Raw genomic sequence first — 12,897 nt, forward strand, 5'->3', positions numbered from 1 at the left:
CCCCTGGGCAGGTCTTTTGAGGGGCAGGGCTAGGCTGTTCAGCCCCTTTGCTGGGTTCTCGGGGAGGGGAGAAGCTGCATCTGGGCTGCCTGTGCCTCCTCAAGCAGCGGGACCAGAGCCCTGGCAGTTGGGCTGGTGGCCAATGGAGCTCCTCTTCTCCCCCATCCAGCACTGCAGCTGGGGAGAGCAATTTGGGGCAGAGGAGACACTGACTATCCACAGCTGGCCACTGTGTCCCTGGTGCTGCTGCCTCCCACCTATGGTCACTCTGCAGTGTAGCTGACTGTAGTGGTCACTGCAGTATAGCTTCCCCTCTGCTCAGCCTCCTCCCTTTTCTTGTTATGGACAACAGTCCCATTCCAGGCACATCCCATTTCCTGGAACAACAACCCCTGACCTTGGTTTAAGTTAGGATAAAAGGAAGGTGCATACTAAATTTGATGGTCCTAGCTCTTACCATGTAGGAGGAGTTCTTGAATAAATGGACTCTCAGATGAACAGATGGAGGCACGTTTCTAAAATGTATTGCTATAGATCTGTGCGCTGTCCAACTCTGACAATACGTAAGTTCTCTAAATGAAATCTATATGCTGCAGGAAGTGATGCATTAGATCAGGGGTGAGGAACATTTTTTTGGGGGGGCTCGGGGCTACTGACACACAGAAAACGGCCACATGCAACTGAGAAGAAAGAAAACACGTCACTGATGTGGCCCCTGACTGGGAAGGAGAAAGACACTCCTCACATTCCCCTGGTACGCCAGAGCCTAGGAGGGTCCCAGGCTATTAGATTTTGTGTGCTCCAAGACTAGGGAGGGGGAGAACTGGAACGCCAGTGCAGACTCCCCAATGCTAGGGGGAGCACTGAGCCTCAGGAGCTGGATCCAGGCAAGCCAGTGGCTGGGCCTTAGGTTCCCCATCCCTGCATTAGATGCTCTGATAGCCCAATAATAGGTATGGCAAAAAAGCCTGAATAGGAATGGTGCTTTTTTTCTCCTCTATAATTACTGGGCTTTTACTCATAGCATTTAAATGTGTGTGCTTGATCAGTTTTGGTCACTAAAATACCTCTCTGTTGCTTATCAGTGTTACAAAGTATTAACCAGGAACGGTAATAATATACTAATATTAGAATATTCCTACTATTTTTCACTTCCCATTCTAAAACTAAATTTTTACTGCTGCTTTTCAGTAGCACACTAGTGATCCATATTCATATTTCCTGTAAAGTGCATTTGGATGCCTCATGGTGAAAGAAGTTAATACATTATCAGCAAAAAATTACTCTCTATCAGGGATCTTAGAGAGCGTGTAATTGAATAGTCATGTGACCGCATCAAGTTTTAGCAGTTACATGATTATTCGATAGTTCCTGGGGGCTAGGGCTGGCAGCCAGTGATCTCCCAGCTCCACTCCCAGTGAGCTCCCAGCCACCCAACTCTGCTGCTGACCAGCTCCCACTTGCCACCCTGCGCTGCTGCCTCTGATACATCCATGGAGTAGACTCTGTCCAAGATGAGCCCGGTGTCGCCACGGACAAAGGATATGCCAACATCCAAGGAGCAGGCTCACTTGCCTTCCCTCACCTGTGCTTTTAAGTCAGCTCCCTCTGAGCACTGGTTCCTGTCTGCCCCCTACCTCTGTGGGAGGCAGTTGGGGGGACAGGTGGCTCCCTGGGAGATACTTGCAGGCAGCTCGCTTGAAAGCCGTCTCCCTACATGTACTGGTACCTGTCTCTTCACCCTCAACACTGCTGACTCTCTATCAGAGGCAGCAACATAGGAGTGCAGGGGGTCAGCCAGCTCCATGGGATCTAGTGCTAATAGGGAGCCAGCTTCAAAGCTGGATCCTCATGGGCATCGGTACTCCCTCAAACTCCTCCTCCTCCCGTATCACAGGCAGCAAGGGAGTGCTTGTAGTCATCGGGATTAACCAATAAGTCTAGGCTTATCTGTTAACCATGTAGTTGTCTACATGCTGACATCCCTTCTCTCCATCTGAATATTTTTTACCCACTGTTGTTGCAAGTATCCCCTCAGATTGATATAACTGAAAGAGATTAGAAAATAAAACATTCTCTGCATTGGACTGTATTTACTCTGTTCACATGACCCAACTTTGTGTAAAATCACTGACTATGCAAGAGAAATAGTAAAGTATGTTTTCTGTTCTATTTGTGTGTCTCATGGCAACAGGGGAGAGTAAAACATGTTTTTGAAAATAGGAAAATATAGACCTGATCTTGCAAACAGAGGTGGATCAGTAAGACCTTCATTAAATTAAATTAAATGGGGGTCTGCCCCCATGGAGAAGCCTACAGGATCAGGGCCTATGACTATAAAACCACAGAAATTCTTAAGGAGATGCAGGCAGATGAACGTGAAGCTTTTAACTTTTTCAAAGTTTTTAAACTGATTAGATTTGAACTACATAAAACCACATTTACATTACATTAATTATTTGGCATTAGTAGTGTGTCATATATTAAAATAAGATCTAAGACTCATTTTCATTCTTGTTATTAAAAACAATGTCTCATTTGTGGAGGGAAAAATAACCCAATACTTTGGTTTGTTTCAGAGTATATCATGAAGGAAATAAAGGAATCCCCAAAGACCCATTTCCCTTTGAGGTAAATATTTTTCTCTTTTAAAAATAGCTCTTAAGTTTTAAAAATGGTTTGAAAAATTTCTAAAGATATTAAAAAAGATCATTATTTTTAATTTTCTAACAAACAGGTGTACAGAAGAGAAGCATCTGAACTTCGAATCTAGGCAAATTTGGCATAATTATAAAAATTCAATAACATTTAAAACCAGCTTTTCCAAAACTAGAAAATAAATAGCTGAATAGAACTGACAAATTCAACCTTTTTCTTGTATTTTTTTGTAGTTTTCCTTTTTCTTGTATTTCGTTTTAAAAAACCTAAGTAAAGAACTGCACTTTGTTGTATGTCTTGAAAGCAACAGATTTGATCTATTTGAGACCAACTCAAAGAGTGAACCCCTCATGAAGAAACTGTCATGAGACACTCTTCCCTTTCATACCGAAGGGCAGGGCTCGACAATTAATGTGAACTACTCGCCCGTGGCGAGTAGATTACAAGCTGGCACAGCCGTGCAACGCGGTCAGCGCATGCGCAGCGCGCCGAACCGCGTGACTGGCGAGCGGGGCTCACCCCGGCTTGGCGAGCCCTGCCAAAGGGTATGTCTACACTTGCACCCTCTTTGGAGAGAGGGATGCAAATGAAGATATTCAAAATTGCTAATGAATCCAGGATATAAATATCCCATGCTTCATTTGCATAATCGTGTTATGGCGCTATTTCGAAATAACAGACTCTGTTACGACGCGGTTATTTCGCTCTCAAAATAACTGGTAAACCTCACAGTATGAGAAATAAGGGTTATTTTGAGAGAAGGGTTTTCTCTCGGAATAACCGCGTCTTAACAGTGTCCGTTATTTTGAAATAGCGCCATAACGCGATTATGCAAATGAAGTGCGGGATATTTAAATCCCGGCTTCATTTGCAATTTTGAATGTCTTCATTTGCAGGGCTTGACGATCACGGCGAAAACCACTCGCCAGCCCCACACTGTGCATGCGCGAGACCCACACTGCGCATGCACAAACCGCCGGTGAATGGGGCGACCAGCTGAAATCTACTCACTGCGGGCGAGTAGATAAGCGGATTTGTCAAGTCCTATTCATTTGCATCCTCTCTCAAAAGAGGGTGCAAGTGTAGACATACCCTCGGGGACTAAATCTTGAGTACCTTCACTGATTGCCATCTTTCCATGTCATACTATTGCAACTGCAATCTCTTGGTCCTAAGCTATTTGTGGTTTAATAGGTCAACTTAAACTATAAATTTCCCCTAGAAACCAATAGGCAGCCAGCAGATTCCAGAATTGTGATTCATGATATGCTGTTAAGTGGCTTACAACATTCTGCATCGTCTTCAATTTTTTAGTTGATAAACTTTATTTCCATGTAGATTACATTGCAGCTGTCTTACCTTGAAGTGAGAAAGGTATGAATTAATGAATGGTTGAAATGATAGTAGAAAATGGTTGTGTAGTTAGTTGATTTTGAAATCTGTATCATAAAAATGTTTTCTAAACACAACATGTAAATTCAATACATTAACCTTTTTTTTTCTTTTGCCAGGCTGATGTCCAAGTACATTTGATTGGTGAGGGTTGCAAAAGTCCCTTAGAAAGTTTTTGGAATGGAAACAGCATGATATTCATTATGCAGAAAGCAGTTAAGTGGGTTGTATGTGTTTGGTTTTAAAACTAGAGCTTTATATTAACATCTGGATATATTCAAATATACTCTAATTTTCAGATCTACACATGCATTTCTTTTAAAGGGACATGTTGAACTAACTGACCAAATGGAAGAATCACAAATAGATGATGCCACTAATATTTCAGAGTTTACACCAGAGATGGGTTCTGGGCCAGTTGCTCTATCTGTTGGAAGAGCAAAGTAAGTTTCCATAGTTTTATCTTTTTGTTTAAAAGCAGTTTTAGACCTTATTCAACACAAAAGTAAATTCTGTGCAACTCTGCTGTGTATAGTTAAATTAAACGGACTATGAGAGGATCACTTGATGATTACCTATTCTGTTCATTCCATCTGAAACATCTGGTGCTACCTCTGTTGGAAGACAGGATAATAAACTGGATGGACCTTTGATTTGATCCAGTATGGCTGTTCTTATATTCTAACTAATCATAGGAATTTGAAAACCCAATAGAATTTTGTGTGTCTTATGTATACACTAGCACATTTACCCTGTGTTGCTCTGGTCCTTAAGAAGGGGCTCGGGGCTGGAGATCTGCGGGAGGGAGGAGTCAGGGTTGGGGAGTGTGAAGGGGTTCTGGACAAGGCATGGTGTGTCCCAAGCTTCCTCCTTTCCAATTAGTATCAGAGCTGCTTACTCTTCCCCTTCTTGTCCCTGTCAGGGAGCAAGAGCAAAGTGCACAGCTTGTTTGCTCTCTGCGCTTGCCAGCCAGAGTGAGGAATGCATCAAACTGCATTTTCTGCTATCTTTCTGAAAATGGGTAATAGCCAGAAATGTACCCAAATGAATATGGACTGGGGGGGGGGGGAGAGCTTCTGCCTCCTCTGCCTTCCTTAAAGGGCACTGGGGGGAGGGGAAGTCTCGGGACTGGGACAGTCTTGGCTAAGGGGGACAGAGCACACCTCCAGCCTGCCTTTTTCGCCTGTCTGGTGATTGTCTCTTTTCTGTACAGTTTTATGAGAAGCTATCCAATTCCAGGCACATCCCATTTTTCTGGCACAACCAACCTCTTACGTTGCTTTAAGTTATGATAAGAAGAAGCTATATATCTAATTTGGTGGTCTTAGCTCTTACTGCTTAGAAGGAGTTCTTGAACAAATAGACAAATTCTCTCAAATATAAAGATAGGTCTGTCTTCACTGCCGGGGAAAGGAGGAAGAGTATGTTCTCAATTTGAGCTAATTAACTTGAAGTAAAATCCTAGTGAGGAAAAGGCAACTTATAGTTGTTACACAAATTAATGGGTTGTTTAAAAGAAGATTATTCTATGAAGGATCTTCTATAATCTTTTTATGTTGTTGTGAATTTTACCTCTTATGCAAGCTGCAGCAAATTGTCCTTTTTAGGGATGCAAAAAACTGTTAAAATAATTAACCAGTTAAATGGATAAAAGTATACTGTTTAACCAGTTAACTGCTGGCACGCAGGCAGGCAGATGGCAGTCATACACCAAGAATAAGTCTCAGTCCTGCATGCTTACACACCTGATCAGTCCAGATTAAATTAATGGGATGGATCATAAGTGCTTTTGCAATATCAAATTTATTACTCTTTCAATTATTAATATTTCCAGTATATATGAGCTCCCTTTCCATGATGAAATAGTCATCCACTAATATACAGATACTATGAAGTGACTAGTTTCATATGATGAAAAAATATTCAGAACTTGTCCAGTATTGGAAAGAAAAAGGTTAGGGATATAAAAGGTTAACCGTTTCTTGGTGTATGGGTCTGGGTTCCTGCGTTTCCTCCCCAGCCATGCATGATGGTGCAGCAGGGCTAGAGCCGCTGCCTGCGTCAGTGTAGCTGGAGCTTGGGACCCTCCAGCATGGCCAAGGAAAGTGTTTCACTGACGCTTCCGGGAATGGGGTCCAGCTGGCATTTCCTAGCATGGCCAAGATCCTGCCATCCTGGGCTGCCCCAGCACAATTAGTGCTGGCACCCCACCTGGCTGTCCCAGCTGCTCCAGCACATCTGGGGTTGAGGGAGCTGATGTAGGGCGCAATCTTGTCTGCTGCCCCCAGATGGCTGGCAGGACTAAGCCATTACTGCTCCAGCCTGGCATTGTTGGTCATCTAACAGTTACCTGGTAAGCTTAATGCTATCTGGGTAACTGGTTAAATGGTTAACCTTTTACTTCCCTAGTCTTTTTCTTTCTAATATTGGACAAGTTCTGAATATTTTTGATCATATGAAACTATTCACTTCTTAGTATCCATATATTAGTGGATGACTATATTTCATCATGGAAAAGTAGCTCATATACCAGAAATACTACTAACAAACAGTAGTACACTTTTGATATTGCGAAGGCACTTACAAGCCATCTCATTAACTTAAATTGGACTGATCAGATGTGTAAGTATGCAGGACTGAGACTTAAATGTTTTTTTGGTGTATGACTTTAAAATGGTGGCCGTTTTTTTCAAGAAAAACTGACTTCAATTTTTTAATATATATCAGAAGACACCAGATAAATCTAGGGAATGTTAAAAATCGTGTATTTGAGTGAACGTGTAACTGCTGAATTTTTTAGCGGTTACATGGTTACATGCAGGGGAAGGCAGATGGTAACTGGTGCTTGTTGGGAGTCAGCTTTTAAGACAGCTTCCATCTGTCCCCCCTATTGCTGCCTCCATGGGAGACAGTGGCGGGGGGCAGGGAGAGGGAGCAGGTGGCTCCATGGAAGCTAGCATTAACGGAGAGCCAGTTTAAAAGCTGGTTCACCGTGGCTGTGTCTAGACTGGCAAGTTTTTCCGCAAAATCATCTGTTTTTGCGGAAAAACTTGCCAGCTATCTACACTGGCCGCTTGAATTTCTGGAAAAGCACTGACAATCTCATGTAAGATCGTCAGTGCTTTTCCGGAAATACTATGCTGCTCCCGTTCAGGCAAAAGTCTTTTTCTGAAAGACTTTTGCGCAAAAGGGCCAGTGTAGACAGCACAGTAGTGTTTTCCGCAAAAAAGCCCCGATCGCGAAAATAGCGATTGGGGCTTTTTTGCAGAAAACTGCGTCTAGATTGGCCACGGACGCTTTTCCGCAAAAAGTGCTTTTGCGGAAAAGCATCCTGCCAATCTAGACGTGCTTTTCCGAAAATGCTTTTAACGGAAAACTTTTCCGTTAAAAACATTTTCGGAAAATCATGCCAGTGTAGACGTAGCCCATGTGTACTGGCTCTCGCCTGTCCCTTTGCGCCATTGCCTCTGATACAAAGTAGAGCTGTCAAGCAAATAAAGAATTTAATCGTGATTAAAACATTTAATGGCGATTAATCATGCATGCCTCCCCATTGAAATTCCATGGCAACGTTTCAACAGGGCAGCCGTGCATGGAGCCCAGGATCAGCTGGAGTCCCCAGCTGACCCTGGGCTCCATGCAGCACTCCCCCTTAGAAGGTTTCCAAGGGGCAGGAATTAGGAGCCTGGGATCAGCTGGGGACTCCAGCTGATCCCCAGCTCCACTGTTGCAAAACCTCTTTGAAGCGCCGGAGGGGCTTGCACTGTCTCTATGAAGTGCCATTTTGGTGCTTTAAAGGGGGCAGCGCATTAGGAGCCCGGGATCAGCTGGGAAGTCTAGCTGATCCCCGGCTCTGCATTGCAAAGCCCCTTTGAAGTGCCGCTCTTAATTGTGAATATATATATTTGTTATTAAGTTTCTATATGTTGCTTAATAGACTAGATGTTAAAGTAGTGTGACTAGAGAGAAGTTAACTGGTATCATGATAAATTTTGTTCATGGTTATTCTTTTATACTTTTATTTCTAGGGAACTGATTTCACTCTATACCATGTCACAAAATCCTAACATGACCCATTTGAACATAAGCAAACGATGTGTGCTTCCTCCCCTTTGGGTAAGGTGTGACTGCTCTGACGCTGAACATACCTGTTGGCTAGGAGCTGAGCCTCTCAAACATCGGGACACAATCACAGGGATCAATCTCCATATAGTTACATGTAATGGTAAGTGCCTTCTGCCTATAATGTTACATGATCAGTGCTTCACTGAAGCTGAGAGAGGGAAGGACAAGAAATAAGTGACAGTTAATACACTAACAATCTTATGTTGCCATGATGGCTATCCATTTGTACTCTTTAACCTAAATTTTCATTACAAAATTGTCTCTAGCTCAAGTGGTATAAAAGAAGACCTTCAAAGTGTGAACGGAATGCAATCAATGCAGTGATGTTTTACAGCTCTTCAGATGTGAAAAAAAGTAACAAAATGAATGGTCCTTCTGAACCTTAGAAACTAACAAAAAATGTAGATAGTATCATGAGCTTTCGTGGGCACAACCAATTTTTTCGTCTGAAGAAGCTCATGATATTACCTACATTTTTTTTAGTCTCTAAATTGTTGCAGGACCATTTGTTGTTTAAGCTTTTTCAGTTACAGACTAACATGGCTACTCCTCTGAACCGTTCAGACAGTCTGACACAGTAATTTTAGAGAAGTGAGAATTTCTCCCGCACATGTCCATACCAAATGCTGTGAATGACCCGTTTCCACCCTGACTTAGCTTCATTAATACAAGCAACTTCTTCATTATACATACTCCTGCTTCTGTAATTTCCATTCCAATTCATTTGATGAAGTGGGTTTCACCCACAATAACAGATTTATTAGGGCATAAGTTTGTCTCGAAGGTATGGTAGGATTCCTCTGTTTTTACAGATATAGATTAACATGGCTACGCCTCTGAGACTGAACTATACTGAACATTAAAAAAATACTTTCGCCACTACTTATACAAAATCAATAAAGGGATGATTGACATTTTAAAGAATAGAGTTATCGTGAATAGTATTTCATTCTGGATTTTGGAAGTATACCACCGCTTATGTTTTTTCCTTGCTGATCACTTAATAATTACATCTGATACTAAATTCAACTTGTGGTTTGAATTTTCTGAAAGTCTCTCTTCCTTTCATAGGTCCTACAGCTGATAAAACCTGTTTTGAAAATCTAGAAGATCTTAAAATGGCACACAGAATCAGACATCACTCATCTGTTGTAGGTTTTTTATATTTTTCTCACCCTTCAAAGTATTATACATTTAATTAGTTTAGTTAATCAATTCTCAAAGTTTTTGGGCTCCGGAGCCCTTTGCATGCATAAAATTTATGCGGAGCCCTAGCGGTCCACTTATTGTATGTCTTGTACCTCTCAATGTTTCCAGTTTGTCAATCTCGCGGAGCCCCTGGAGATGTCTTGTGGAGCCCTGGGGCTCCACAGAGCAGAGTTTGAGAAACACTGGTTTAGTTTATAAATAGTGGTAAGATTTTTTTTAAAGGTCTCTGAAAAATGTTTGATTAGTGGAACACCTGTCTATACTATGTTGATTTGAAATTGTAGGGCTCTTTTGCAGGCTTCGGAAAGTATCATGTAATATTCTTTTGAAAATAATCATTAGATTGGTAATCTCAGTTTTAAAAGTCTATTTAAAATTTATTCTAGGTGGCAACCAAAGGCTTTGCTCAGTATGAGCTTGTTCGATCCACTACATTGGAGGATACAATTGTTGAATCAGAGAGTAATATATCTATTGATATTACATGGAATAATGTGAATAAGATTCTGGAGACACCTCCACTCACTGCAGTGGCAACATTGGTAGGAGAAAAGCTCTTGTTCCTATTTATATTAAGTATTGCGGCTCACAGAAAGTATGCTAATTTTTGCTGATTATATTATTTTGGCAGTAACAATATAGCATATTGATAACATCCATAATAAATAGTTCATCAGCCTGATTTCTGTTGTTAAGGTTTTAGAAATTTGTATTCCAGAGTCAGTCTGATGTGTGTGGGTTATTTTTTTTATTTTGTTTTTGTTTTTATTTTCAGAACATTAGATTGGAACCTGGGGACCCAAGGAGTCCTGTGTTCGAGTTACATAGAGAACTGCAGTTTCTCCTTGTAAGTATGAATGTGAAACTTCCAGTTTATATCAGTTTGGTTGCCAACATACCAGGAATGGTATTTTTACGTTGAGTATTTTGGTAACTATTTATAAGGTTCTTTGAAATGACATGATTATATTAAATGCAAATAACTTTTAACACAGTGTTAAAGTTGAGAAATAAAGGATACACAAGTCACAACATTCTAAAATTTCTAACACAACATTAGCTTGGCAGTATTGCATACCATTTCTTGGTGGAATTTTCATACAGTGGTTCATTTTTGTTGTTTTTTACAAATAAAATAGATTTTTATAATCCTGTGCAGAACCTCAAACAAAATAATCTAGATTTTTTCTGTTAGGTTTTGGCTGAAGGCTTGAAGACTGGAGTGACGGATTGGCCTGAGCCTTTGGTAGCTGAATCAGCGGTTGAGCTTGTTCAGGAACTTCTGAATGGTATTTTTAATTAATAATTTGAGATGCTATAAATGGATAAAATTGTGTAGAGAAATGCAAATCTTGTAATCAAAATTTAAGTTAAGAAAAAATGGCAAGAGACTTAAAACTTCACACGAATGAAATGAAAATGCAGTGTAAGGTTATGATAGTATTGGAACTGTAGATGGCAATTTATAAGGTACAATAATACACCAAAAGTGGTCCTGAAACAAGTTACTTTGTATACCTCTAACTCTCCTGGTGAAATCTTGAGAATCTTGTGAAACAGGTAAACTGTAGTGTTGAAAATAGGAAGAAAAAGATTAAATGAGACAAATAGAAATCTCTCCTACAACAGTTTATAGACTGAGACAGGAAAGAACACATGTAAACATAGTGGCAAAGATTTTCAGTGACTAATGATTTCAGTTTCCCAATCTTTGTGTGCCCCACTTGTGTTATATTAAAGTATCCTGAATTTCAGCTAGTGCTAAATATGCCAACATCTCACTTCTAAAAATTCTGGCCTTTATGACAAGAATTTTTTTAGCTTAGAGCAGAAGAGGGCAAATGTATTGGCCTGAGGGTGGCCACATCAGGGATCAGAAATTGTATAGAGGGCCAGGTAGGGGAGGCTGTGCCTCCCCAAACAGCCAGGCATGGCGTGGCCTCATTCCCCTATGCAACCCCCACATGTTCCCTCAGGGACCCCTACTTCTATCCAAATTCCCCCTTCACTCCCTAGCCTCTGAGGACTTCCTGCCTCCTAATTAACTGCCCTTGCTTCCCACCCCCTATCCAATGCACCTGCCTCCTGATTGCCCATATTTCCCCACTCTGCCCGCTAGCTAACCCCACATGTTCCCTGCCCTCCTAGGATCACCTAACTAACCCCCTGCTCCATTCCCCCTGGGACTCCCTGCCCTCTGACCATGCTACCTAGTGCACTGCAGATGGCAGTGCCACAGCCATGATGCCCAGAGTTCTGAGGCAGGTAGTGCTGCAATCAGACCACCTGGCCAGAACACCTAGGCGGGAGCTGGGATGATTGGACGGAAGGATTCAGCAGACTGGATTTGGCTTCTGGGCTGTAGTTTGCTCCCTTCTGTTGTAAAGGATATATCCATGTGGGTTTAAGACAGAGAACTTCAGAGTGAAGTTATCCACAAATTGAAATTATCCACAAATCAGCATATAGACTAACAGAGAGAAGGAGAAAATGTATGTAAGAAAACCAGAGATGTTGATAAACAGTAAAACCACTGTTTCAATTTTAGAGAAGTGGTATTAATTTTAGAGAATAGGTATTAACAAATTATCTCTAGGCACAGGGGTGGATGATAATTTTGCGGGGCTCGGGGCAGCGCCTCAGGGCCCGGGTGGTACAATTTCGCACATGTGCGTCGGCAGCAGCTGACCGGAAGTAGTGTTTCGTGCATGCGCCTCGGCAGCAGCCAACCAGAAGTAGTGTGCGTTGGGTGCGTGCGCGGGGCCTATTGAAGTGCGGGTCCCAGGGCAGCCGCCCCGCTCACCCTGCCCTATATCCGCCGCTGCCTAGGCAAGTGACTACAGTAAAAGTGTGAGAAATTAATAAAACAGTTTACTTTAAAAATATACATGAATGCACTGTACTAGACTAAATAAGATAACAAATCCTTCCATTATGTAGCTGAATGTATTAAATGCAGGATTATTGTGACTTTCTTCAGTGTGCATACACCCACTCTTTCTTCACTCCTCACCACCCTTGGGGAAGGCAAGGAATCCAAGACAGTATTTCAGGAAACCCCCATGTTACGACGGCCTGACTTGTGACTCCCCGTACTTACGATCAAGTGTGGAAGGGGCCGAAAACTCCTGACTTACGTCTTCGGCCCACATTTACGATGGCACATGACGCCTATTGTCAATGAGGGTTCAAGTTATGACGCCCCCGACTTGTGACGCTTCCCCAGGAACCAATCACGTCACAAGTCAGGGACTGCCTGTATTAACTCCTATTTAGTGGGGGAAGATTTTTTTCATAAGTCTGATCAGATCTTATCAGACCTGAGGTCCCTTCTAATTCAGTTCTGTTATCTAATAGTAGAAACAGTGTTTAGAAGGAATCACCAAGAAAGATACAGGCAGTCCCCGGGTTACGTACAAGATAGGGACTATAGGTTTGTTCTTAAGTTGAATTTGTACGTAACTTGGAACTGGCTCCAGATTCAGCCGCTGCTGCTGAATCTGACCAGGGGCT

General features: G+C 41.9%; 1 protein-coding gene across 4 annotated transcripts in view; it reads left to right on the forward strand.

Moving 5' to 3' along the window:
• ZWILCH (zwilch kinetochore protein) overlaps nucleotides 1–12,897 on the forward strand; it is a 28,392-nt gene that overhangs the window by 1,724 nt on the left and 13,771 nt on the right. Inside the window, exons 2-9 of one of the 4 annotated variants that reach the window (XM_075896871.2) lie at nucleotides 2,580–2,631; nucleotides 4,170–4,277; nucleotides 4,375–4,493; nucleotides 8,079–8,275; nucleotides 9,247–9,326; nucleotides 9,771–9,926; nucleotides 10,160–10,231; nucleotides 10,580–10,673. In XM_075896871.2, the coding sequence (XP_075752986.1) occupies nucleotides 2,580–2,631; nucleotides 4,170–4,277; nucleotides 4,375–4,493; nucleotides 8,079–8,275; nucleotides 9,247–9,326; nucleotides 9,771–9,926; nucleotides 10,160–10,231; nucleotides 10,580–10,673 (878 nt within the window). Of the gene's footprint in view, nucleotides 1–2,579; nucleotides 2,632–4,169; nucleotides 4,278–4,349; nucleotides 4,494–8,078; nucleotides 8,276–9,246; nucleotides 9,327–9,770; nucleotides 9,927–10,159; nucleotides 10,232–10,579; nucleotides 10,674–12,897 lie in introns of all 4 variants that reach the window. The other 3 variants (XM_075896872.2, XM_075896874.2, XM_075896873.2) reach the window with 3 other exon arrangements.

This window comes from Pelodiscus sinensis, chromosome 14 (assembly GCF_052426305.1).
Source record: "Pelodiscus sinensis isolate ZL-2025 chromosome 14, ASM5242630v1, whole genome shotgun sequence".
NCBI classification, from domain to species: domain Eukaryota; kingdom Metazoa; phylum Chordata; order Testudines; family Trionychidae; genus Pelodiscus; species Pelodiscus sinensis.